Here is an 11,402-nt window from a genome sequence, read left to right as displayed (position 1 = left end):
GAAGAAATCTCAGCAGTTTACTTTGAAGTTAAACATTTCAATGAATTAACTGCTTTGCTTTTATCGTCAGAGAAAGGCCGAAGGAACGAGAAATTTGGCTTGAGTGGGCTTTTTATCAGGTAACTCTCGGATTAAATGGGAAAGTCTGCAGTCCGAGGATCTAACGGGGTCAGGTCTGGATATCGGGTTGGCCAAAAATGTCCCTCCATCTTCCCGGAAGTCCATGTGATAGGCATTCCTGCACAACCTGTGCATTGTGTGCGAGTGTACGATCCTATTTGATCCAACAGTTATGCGCAAAAGTCAATGGGAGATTATCTAAGGTATCCTCTAAATTCCTTTTAAGTAGAACCGTTATAAAAGAAAGGGCCAGCAATTCGAGCGCTGAATATTCAAACTCACACGTTACACCTAAAGCAATATTGGTGATGCGCAATCCTGTAGATACGAGGGTTTTCCCTGGGTCAGTATGCGCGTTGAATGCGCAACATTTCTCCCATTCAACGAGGTCTATATCTATTACCTTTTACGAGATCCCCATGCTGAAAATCTTTATCCTGGACAGCCAAACAGTTAAGTATCTATAAAATAATTTAAATATAGCGATATTAAATTTTAATTCTTGTCAGCATCTCCCCTAATTGAGAGTGTGATAAAGGAACAATAGGGAAAATTAGTAAAACTGACTCTTTATGTTTGGTCACGAGACCATGAACCTGTGAATGGCATGAATCTGCGAATGAGCCCTGGGCCCAGTTTCCGGTATTTAGCGGCCCTGGAGTGGAACAGTAGCAAAGGAATTCGTAATGTATTTGGCGTGTTCGTTTAGCAACAAATAGGGGGACGAATCAATCCCCCATCGTATGCATCCCCTTGTGCACGTAAATAATTTTTAACCCCCGCTGGAAAAAGCCTATAAAATAAACTCGTTTATATGTAATGGGGCCCTACTACTGATGCATTCATCTGATGACCGAAAACACCGGGGCACAATAGAAAAGCTACAATGGCCAAAATAACATCACAAGCTAATGGACGTAGGCAATGTCGGGATGGTCAGCAAAAACCAGAGCTTTGTCCGAACGTTGATGGCTATTGACGGACGTTTGTGCATGAAAGTGAATTTCCCGGTCAAACAAAAGTAAACGAATGGAACGGGGCGACTGGGCAGTTTCGAATTATTAGCCCTGTGTATGTACGTATTGCTGATTTGTTGCCGAGATTACTTCTTTGTTCATTTGACTTTGAATCAACGCGAGGTGGCAGTCGATCAAAGATATCTGCAAAAGCTCCAATTCGAATAAAAAAATAAATCAACTTGTTACGTGATCATTTCCAAATCTTTGTAATTTTCTTCGACCATGATGTTCATCTTACTCATTATTGAACTCATAAAGGCAGAAGAACTATTAGGTGTACAACTTTGCTTCCGCCGTTTTTGAATAGATGTATGTAGCGGTAAGTAATGATCGAAATAAATAACCCCATGTGGGCATGCAGGAGCCTTGGGCACCTGTTAACATAACCTCATAAAAATATTAGTCTATTTGTGTCTTCATCATAAAGTTATTCGCGATTGAAAATGTCAGTGTACGAGCCAAATTCTCGTCATTTGCGGGAGGTTTTACTTTTCTGCTTCAATATGAAGAAATCTGCTGCTGAGGCTCATCGAATGCTCTCAGATACTTATGGGGAAGCCACTATTAGTGAAAGGACATATCGTGAGTGGTTTCAGCGCTTCAAGAACGGTGATTTTCACGTCGAAGACCAACATAGCGGTGGAAGAAAGAAGGTTTTCCAAGATGCGAACTTGGAAGCATTACTTGACGAAGACTCGTGTCAAAGTCAACAAGAATTGGCACAATCATTGGGAGTGACTCAACAAACAATCTCAAAACGCCTCAAAGACATGGGAATGATTCAGAAGCAAGGATATTGGGTGCCGTACGAGTTGAAACCAAGAGATATTGACAGGCGTCTGTTCGCTTGTGAACAGTTGCTTGCAAGGCAAAGACGGAAGGGATTTCTGCATCGTATTGTGACTGGGGACGAGAAATGGGTTCATTACGATAATCCCAAACGCAAAAAGACTTGGGGATATCCCGGCCATGCTTCCACGTCGACGGCCAAACCGTCTATTCATGGTTCCAAAATCATGCTCTGTATTTGGTGGGATCAACTCGGCGTAATATATTATGAGCTGTTACAACCAACTGAAACAATCACAGGTGCTCTTTATCGAACCCAATTAATGCGTTTGAGCCGAGCATTGAAAAAGAAACGGCTGCAATACAACGAGAGACATGATAAAGTGATTTTGCAGCACGATAATGCTCGACCCCATGTTGCGCAAGTGGTCAAGAAATACTTGGAAACATTGAAATGGGAAGTCCTACCCCACCCGCCATATTCTCCTGACCTAGCTCCTTCTGATTATCACTTGTTTCGATCCATGGCACATGGGCTAGCTGACCAACACTTCCGGTCTTATGAAGAAGTAAGAAATTGGATAGAATCGTGGATCGCTTCAAAAGATGTCCAATTTTTTCAACACGGGATTCGTATGCTGCCCGAAAGATGGGAGAAAGTAGTGGCCAGCGATGGACAATACTTTGGATCCTAAAGGTATAATTAGTTTTTTACAATAAAATCGCGAAATTCGGAAAAAAAACGGCGGAAGCAAAGTTGTACACCTAATATTTAAATACAAAAGTAATTATATGGGACAGACATAGAGACTGGACATAATTTTAAACATACGAGGTGACTTAAAAAAGGGAATTAAGACTCACCTTTTTTTTATTTTAAAGGAAACCACCTGTATATACCTTATTTCGAAAACATTTTAATGCAGATGCTCGTAGCAAAACGGAGATTTTTAGGCCTCGCAGATGAATAAACGAACGGAGCCCATGACACAACGCTATATCCAACTTCAAGATTATAAATGAAGCTCTCGAGCTGTGCTATGAATACCGCGGCCACGTTCGATGCTGGCACCGAAGCCAAATGTCGAGTTTATAAATCCAGTTTAAGTCTTGAAATTTATAACAGTAATTTAAAAAGGTAAAGTAAAAAGAAATTTTTCATTTTATTTTGAAAAAATTCCACAGTACAAATTGAACTTACATAATAAATTATTTATGGAATTTCACACATATGTCCTTAAATCAATAAGCGATATGTGGCCGTTTAAATGAACCAAAGTTCTCAGCAACCTTAATTCACGAGAAGGGACCAATAGAAACTACACAGATCGGTAGAAGAAAACAATAACACTTAGAATTGCCGAACAACAACAGAAGTCACACTTGTGATTAACTAATCGCTGTCCGAATCAAGGATTTGATAGGATATCGGTTGCTTGCCGCGGCGGGATAATTTCGATGTCGGCATGGTTGATGATTTCAAAGAAGAATCAACGATACTGAATTCGTCGTCTGAAGAGCTGCCAGCTGCTCTTTTCTTTTTGGCAGGTGGTGGACCATCCTCTTTACCTTTTTTTGCTAAAAATCCATCTTTATTAGGCTTACAATAAACTTTTTTTGCTTGCCTTTACCTCTTGGCTTCTTGACTTTATCAGTCTTTGCTTTTGCGGTTTTCTTCGGCCGAACGACTTCCTGCGGCTCCGGCGACAATGTTCGCTTTGATGACGTCGAAACAGGTTCTTCAGCTTCCTCATCTTTTTTATTTCCTATTAATTGATCGAAAAGATCCTCAGACGACTGTCGTTGCGCTGGTGGTGGCGGTGATTGATCGTCGTCACTATCACTTAATGCTACTGCGACCTAAAAATTAAAATCTTGAATAGTATGGGAGAAACATAGCCAATTAAGTGCATACGTACCGTATTCAATTGTTCATTTACGAACTCGTTATCGAATAAAACCTCGTCTTCCGATGATTTTTCTTCATCATCAGATACATTGTATTTTGTTACCTGGAAGAATAAGAAGTTTCGTGGCGACCGCAAAAAATGCAGCCAAGTTAATCCATTTCAACTTCCTTTACTTTAAAATTATATACTATAATTACGTGAGAAAAATGATAATCAGATTAGTAACATCCAAACACAAAATTCGTCTTGCCCGATGTTATCAGTCTCGCTTAATATACTTTTTTAGGCTTTTCAGTAATTAGAGTTCCTCGATAATATATTAGTTTTAATATCAATTAATAAACGAAAATAACTCACATCTGAAGTAATTATAAACTTCACTTACCTTTGTTGCCGCACGCCTAGCGTTAGTGCGTTCTTTAACCGGAGAAGTCTTTACGTCAGCCTGGAAGGATCCGTCCGATCCAACATCACTTTCTTCCGAGTCTGAAAAGGTGGTATTCTTCTTACCCTTCTTTTTAGGGCTTCCGTTTACTAATGAAAAACCTCGTATTTTACCTACGATATTTACCCAAAAAATCATAAGTTACCTTTCTTATCGAAAATCAGTTTAGTTTGCTTCAATCCGTCTCCCTTCTTTTTCTTGACCTTTTTTTCCACCTCTTCAGGGGTGCCCAATTTATCTTTTAGAGTTTTCTTGTTCTTAACCATAGTATCAAATTCATCCTCCTAAATAAAAAAAAAAAACTATTACAATACTTCAAACATGTCTATTTATGTATAATACCTCTTCGGTGATTAATTCTTTTTTCATCGCCTTTTTATCCTTATATTCCCTACTCTTCACAGCGGCTTGAATTTTCTTTTTCATTTCATCAGATACTGTAGGAACTATTCTTTGAGCCATGGGAGACGGTTGCGTTTCGTGCAAATGAATCTTCTTCTTCTTACCCTAAATAAAAAAAAAGCTTTTTAACAGTTCACTGCGTATACCTACATAATAACATATAAACATCTTCACTTTCAATAAGTTCTTACCCGTCCTTTGCCTTGAAGTATTCCCTCCTTCACAGAGAGCAAAACAAAGCCGCACAATTCAGAAACAAATTATATATATTATCAATAACAAACCACTTACTGGCTCTTTTTTTTCTTTTTTTATTCCTAGCTCGTCTTTCCTCTCTTTTTCTTCAATTTCATCCAACTTCAGCAAAAACGCGTCCAAGTCTTCTCGCCATAAATCCGACGACTTTTTCCTCCTTAAAACATCCAATTCCAGAAGTTTGTTATCGCGCTGCCTCAACAGTTCGTTTTTCCGCTCGTCAGTTAACATCCACATGGACATGCCCAGGAGATAGTCGTAATTTTTGAAATTCTGGTCTACGGCTTCTATGCAAATGAAACACAAAAGTCAAAGAAAAGACAGTCGACAGCAAAAGTGTCTAACCATTTACAGGTTTTTTCTTGGAGCTGGAAGGAGCCTCATCATCGTCTTGAGACTGGGAGGCGTTTTCTTCATCTTCCGGGGGCTGTATTTCTTCATCATCTTCTTTGCAAACGGTCGTTTTCCATACTTTGAGCGGATCGGGGTCATACCCTCTTTTAATCAGCTCCGTTACTATCGTTTGGCGTTTCTTATTTTCCACAGTCAATGAACCTGAATTTAAGGAAGAGGTAAAGCACAGATTGTGATAATGAGGAAAAATATACCATCGCATTTTTCAACTATAAATCTAGCTTGATTACTAAGTTTATTCGCCTCGGCTTCCAGAGCCCCTTCCAGGTACTCTTTTCGTTTTACGTAAATTTTCAGTCTTAATGTGTAGAATTCTCGTAGGATCTCCATAACCGATTCAAAACTGCCATAAAACAAGTTCAGAAATTTAAAATATAATTAAAGTTAAGGTGCTCTTAACTCAAAAATGTTTATGTTATTTTTGACTAAAGATTCCTTAACTTTAAAGTAAATACTTCAAAATTATTCACTGCAAAGTTATGACTTAAATAATTAACTCACCGTCTTAAACAACCCAACTCATCGAAACAGCACATGGAACTAATCGATAGTAGCGACTGTAGTTTTAGCATCTTATGCAGTCCCTCCTTTTCCATGTTTTCCAACTGTCCATCTTGCGGGGTGAGCAAAAATCTAACAGTGGTGTCCGTATTGTACTCCTTGTAATCCTGCAAAACCGCTTTGACTTTCTCTGAACCGTTGAGCATCAGTTCCAGCGTGTTTTCTTTGTAATTTTGAGTCCAAGTTCCGACTGGCAATTCCGTGATTTCAAGTTTATTTCCCACAACAGCAACTTCTCCACTGATGCAGTAACGGTTTTCGCCGCAGTAGTCGATGGTCCCTTTGAAATTCTTATACCTGAAATGTAGCATAAAGTTGACAAGTGCTAAAAAAAATCCATTTAGGCGGGTCCAGTGTTTAAGAGAATAGTCAATAAAATTCTACGATAACTTACCATGGGTGCAATTCTTTAATATCATCATCTCCATCCAGCATGGACCTTAGGCATTTAACTATATCTCTAGGATTGTAATTCGGAATCTTGGTCATCCAACCAGTTCCAATGCCTTCAGCTCCATTCACCAAAACCATGGGAATAATGGGTATGTACCAGACAGGCTCGATCTTCTGGTTATCGTCGTATTCGTGTTTCAGTAGCGCGTCATCGTGGGGATGAAAGAGCATGCGAGTTATCGGCGACATTTTCGTGAAAATATACCTCGGACTGGCCGAATCTTTGCCGCCTGCCAATCGAGTTCCGAACTGACCTCTAGGTTCCAGAAGGTTGATATTGTTGCTACCTACGTAATTTTGAGCCAAATTTACTATAGTCATACATAAAGACACTTCGCCGTGGTGGTAAGCCGAATGCTCAGCCACTGAACCGGCTAATTGGGCCACTTTGACTTCGCGTTTGTCGTTACGCTTCATACACGTGAAGAGGACCTTGGAAATTTAAAAGAAAATTAAGTAAATTCGGATTACTCAAAGAAACTCACCTTTCTTTGACCAGGTTTTAAGCCATCTACCAAACATGGTATGGATCTGATGTTGTCCGCATTAGAGAATAGCACCAACTCTAAATTAATAAAGTCCTTATAATTAACGAACTTCGTCTCTTTCGTATATAAATATTTTTCTGGAAGTCCCATTTCTTTCCGTCTCTTGCTGAAATTCATATTATTCATCCAAAATTCGTTAACCTCAAATGCCGGAAAAGCCATTACCTGTCCTGCATGAAATTTGTCAGCCACTCTTTTCTTGCTTCAATATGCTTTCTACTGAATGCCAACACAATGTGATCGTCGTCTTCCTGGCCACTGTACCTGAACCGAATGCGGTGTCGAGCCATGTTGCTAAAATATTCTTTAGCCTCCTTTGAAGTGGAGGTACCCAAACCTTTGTAGTACTTGACTTGGTATGTATGATGGTTTGGGGTATTAGTTTTCCATTCCTCAAACTCGGGTAACGAGTAGAAAGACAATTCTTCGTTCTTCTTTTTGGCTTTCACAATCGGTGTGATAAATTCTTCCAGGAAGTCTTGACGCAGGAGTTCGGGCCAGTTATGATGGACAAAGTTAATGAGGAGACCTTTGATGTGAGAACCGTCCTGATCTTGATCAGTCATTATCATTATTTTGCCATAACGTAACGTTTTCATGTCATCCTGGGTGAGATACTTCTTCTTATATTGCAAACCTAAGAATAGAGAATTCTATGGTTTGGAACAAAAAGTGAATGCAATGGCAGAAGGCAATAGAAACATTAATAATGACACTGATAGATCTTAATGTTTTGTGACTATATATTAAATGTCACTCTTCCTGAACTGAACTACATTAATCAATTATTACACACAACTTACCAACGATCTTCACCAAATTATTAATTTCAGCATTCTCTAAAATCTGTTTATGAGTGGCTTCCCTGACATTCAGCAATTTACCCCTCAAAGGAAACACCCCATAGTGGTCACGTCCTATAACCGCTAATCCCGATACAGCTAGTGATTTAGCTGAATCTCCCTCAGTCAAAATCAACGTGCATTTCAAGCTGTTTTTGGTCCCAGCTTCGTTGGCATCTTCCAACTTGGGGACCCCCTTTAGTTTGCTTGTTCTCTTGCCAGCACTTGCTTTGACCAACTCGTTCTGCTGTTTAAATTTTGCCCATGACAACACGGTCTCTATTATGCCGCTCTTTTGAACTCCATTAATGAATTTTTCAGACAAGTTGCACTTGGAACCAAAGCTCTTTACTTGCAGAGTCATGTTTTCTTTTGTTTGCGAATCGAAGGTAGGGTTGACGATGAGACAGTTAATAAATATCCACATGTGATTCTTAATTTGGAATGGTTTAATGGCTGTGCCGCCTTTGTTTTTCTTTTTAAGCACTTCTTGAAGTTGTTTCACAATCATATCAACAACATAGTCCACGTGGCGGCCCCCTTTGGTGGTTGCAATGCTGTTGACAAACGACATCTGTTGAAAACCGCGATCTGAGAGAGTGACCGCCACTTCCCACCTAAAACAAACGAATATTTTAAAAAATAGAAAAAACAACAGAAAATATTTACCGTTCGTTTGAACGTTCGTAAACAACTTTTAGACTATTTCCCATCTCATCTTCTTTCCCTTTGATATACAACTCAACATAATTGTTAAAGTTCTTAATAGGCAGGCGATGCCCATTCAAAAAAACTTTCACGCCCTGAGATGACGCTGCTACATCGTAAGCTCTTCTGGACATGAGTTCCACAATATCGTCGTCCAATTTGGTCATTTTAAATTTCTTTAAGTCGGGATAAAATGTAATTTTAGTGAAGTCCTCGCTATTAGATTCTTTTATTTTAGGTTCTGAAGCCTTAGTCATATTGTTGCCCCACGTCTGTTTGAATACTTTCTTAAATTGCTTACTCGCAGTTTCCACAACAAATCTTTCACTGAATATGTTGCAAAGTTTAGCTCCATAACCATTACGCCCTCCCGTGACTTTATCTTCATCGTCATTATAATTTGACGATGTCAGCAAGTGCCCAAAGATCATTGTTGGAACATACATATTCTCCTCCTTGTGCATTACTACAGGAATGCCCTGTCCATTGTTCCAAACAGAAATCATATTCTCTTCAGGTTTAATTTCAATTTTGATACAGTCCATATTTTTATCTCTTTGTTTGTTATCAGCGGCATTAACCAAAATTTCGTCAAATATTTTATATAATCCTGGGACATATTCAATTTGTTTTTGAATCATCATTTGCTTCTCTTGGCAATAAACCCACATGAGCTCATTAACCTAATTGAATGGATTTTATTTAATGTGATGTTATACAAAATTGTAATTAAATAAACAGAAGCTTACCTGCTCAACTGAACCAATGTAGGTGTCAGGTCTAAGTAAGATGTGCTCCAACTGGGACTTTTTCTGATAAGTTTGTTCAATAGTAGTTGGTTTGGTTGACTTTGATTTGGGGACTGCAGCGACCCCACCTTGATTAGGGGCTGCAGCAGAGCCATTTGCATTACTACCATTTGACATGTTGGCAAACATTGCCTAGATAAACAATTTTTTTTTGTCATAAAATTGTGGAATTGTGTAGTTAAGAAGTAATTCACCAAAAGGATAATCACTCAGCAAGTGTGGTGTACATTCACCAGCAATGTTCTTCAAATATGCAAATATAGAGCAAATTTTGACCGCTTGGCTTTTTTTTGCTGCATGAATAACACTTTATAATAGTAATTTATTATTCAAAAATATCACAAATATAGCAGTTAGAGAGTACCTAAGTCTAATTACCTAAACTAACATATCTATGTACTTTCTTGTTAATATTTTAGGATTTCCACTAATATCTAACGAGCTCTCTCAATGAAATATTGAAAAACCTGACATAATCTAACTATTTCAGTAAAATATACTTGTTCTCATGTCCACACATTTTTACTAACCTGAACTAACATGACCTAATGAATTCATCTCAACTTGTGCTCAAATGTCATATTTATAAAAAAATAAGTAGTATGTCATGCTCTATGTATAATCTACTATTTTACATTTGGCCAATATATTATTACCCAATCTTTATTTAGAAGGTTTTTGTATGATTCCAAAAATCATATCTCTCTATTTATATTTTTTGCTCATGTCTATGTGCCTTGTACTTGGACCATGTTATCTTCTCGTCTTCACCCAAGCTCTCAAAGAGCATTGCATAATAAAATTCTCAAAAAATAATGTATAACATCAGTCATTGAGAGTGATGTTATACTCATAGTCATTGAATGATTGAGAATAGAATGAGACCATAAAAAGGCAGTGATTCTTTTATATTAAACTTGAGGTTCTTCGAGACAAAAGAGTTATGGGAAACATACACTGTTATGATATATAGTTCGACAATTATATGTTCAAATTCAAATGGGTCAAGAGTTGATAGAGGAACCCCTAAACTAGATGTTACCTGCCAATGAAAACAATTGTAAGGTTTTCTTTGATTGAAAATCCGCGTACTACAAAATGCCATAATACGAATTTGAAATAACATGAGAATAAAAATATAAGGGACAATTACCACTGAAATCTACATAAAAATAAAATACCCAAGAACCTTCATTACTACTTAAGAGCAACAGGATCAGCAGCTTCCTCTGCTTACCTTAATATCCGCCATTTTTGTCCTTGAATCAAATTGCAAGCTTAATGTAGAGCTCTTATAGTGTTACCATATAGACAATTTTTATAACTGATACACTCCATTATTCTATAAATTTCAATATTACAATGACACTAATTAACACTTTTCAATATTTATTTAAAGGTACTGATGACAAAGGTTAATTAAACATTCACAGACACTAGTCCAAACCAAAACACATAACCGCCAAACACTCCATTCGGCCTTGTGTTCGGCATTGGTCGGGGCTATTCGTTGATAAATTGGTTTGTCTCTGGCCAATCACATTGCCAGAAATATGAATTTCTTCAATCAGATGTAAGCTCGAACCCGTTACGAGTGTTGGCGTTTTTACCGGCAGCCGGTTTTTCTATGCGAAGACGGCCATCTATACAACGGCATGCGAAGTAAGCAAATAACGATTATTAAAGAGTAGAGTTGAACCATTGGAAATCCCATACCAGCGTCAATTGCCTCGCGACTGAACTGAAGATAACTGAAACCTCCGAAATCTTCTTGGAATAAAGTAAAATTATGGAAACAGTTAAAAACAAATGAAGAAATATTAATTTTCACATTGACAGGCGCAACCGCCAATCAGTGTCTGGGCTAACTTGATTAAGTGTGACAACACCGTAAAGTTTCAAAATCATTAAAACCGTTTGAAGAAGTACACCGCGTAGCTTCATCCTTCCTTTCTATATAAATTTATTAATATATAAAACATTAGTACTTAAGCATCAAAAGTTGAGCCTAAATGTTACTATTGCATAGAAGTTTGGCAGAAGATAAGTCCCTGGTACGTATTTCGCTTGTAATTCTCTCTTAATTTATTCATGCTTGATGCGCCATTACTGAGTGACATCATCAGT

At 38.0% G+C, this 11,402-nt stretch overlaps 1 protein-coding gene across 1 annotated transcript; it reads right to left on the bottom strand.

Annotated features, from left to right (window-relative positions):
- Positions 1–3,072: 3,072 nt before the first annotated feature.
- On the bottom strand, positions 3,073–10,745 carry Top2 (topoisomerase 2). Its single transcript, XM_066399908.1, has 17 exons — positions 10,513–10,745; positions 9,216–9,407; positions 8,428–9,149; positions 7,720–8,375; positions 7,082–7,553; positions 6,854–7,022; positions 6,310–6,800; positions 5,856–6,212; positions 5,549–5,697; positions 5,286–5,495; positions 4,977–5,227; positions 4,626–4,790; positions 4,429–4,567; positions 4,224–4,372; positions 3,848–3,940; positions 3,560–3,788; positions 3,073–3,506 (listed from the first exon to the last, which is right to left on the bottom strand). The coding sequence occupies exons 1-17, from the start codon at positions 10,525–10,527 to the stop codon at positions 3,322–3,324; spliced, it is 4,644 nt and encodes a 1,547-aa protein (XP_066256005.1). The 5' UTR covers positions 10,528–10,745; the 3' UTR covers positions 3,073–3,321.
- Positions 10,746–11,402: the final 657 nt, after the last annotated feature.

Source organism: Euwallacea similis, chromosome 20 (genome assembly GCF_039881205.1).
Source record: "Euwallacea similis isolate ESF13 chromosome 20, ESF131.1, whole genome shotgun sequence".
Taxonomy (NCBI): Eukaryota; Metazoa; Arthropoda; class Insecta; order Coleoptera; family Curculionidae; genus Euwallacea; species Euwallacea similis.
The sequence above is the reverse complement of the archived record's forward strand: the minus strand, read 5'-3'. Positions and strand labels throughout refer to the sequence as shown.

Coding starts and splice junctions, on each gene's coding strand:
- Top2 (XM_066399908.1), bottom strand. Junction 8,376..8,427: donor TACGAACGTTCAAACGAACG/GTAAATATTTTC, acceptor CGTTTGTTTTAG/GTGGGAAGTGGCGGTCACTC. Junction 3,507..3,559: donor TAAAGTCAAGAAGCCAAGAG/GTAAAGGCAAGC, acceptor ATGGATTTTTAG/CAAAAAAAGGTAAAGAGGAT.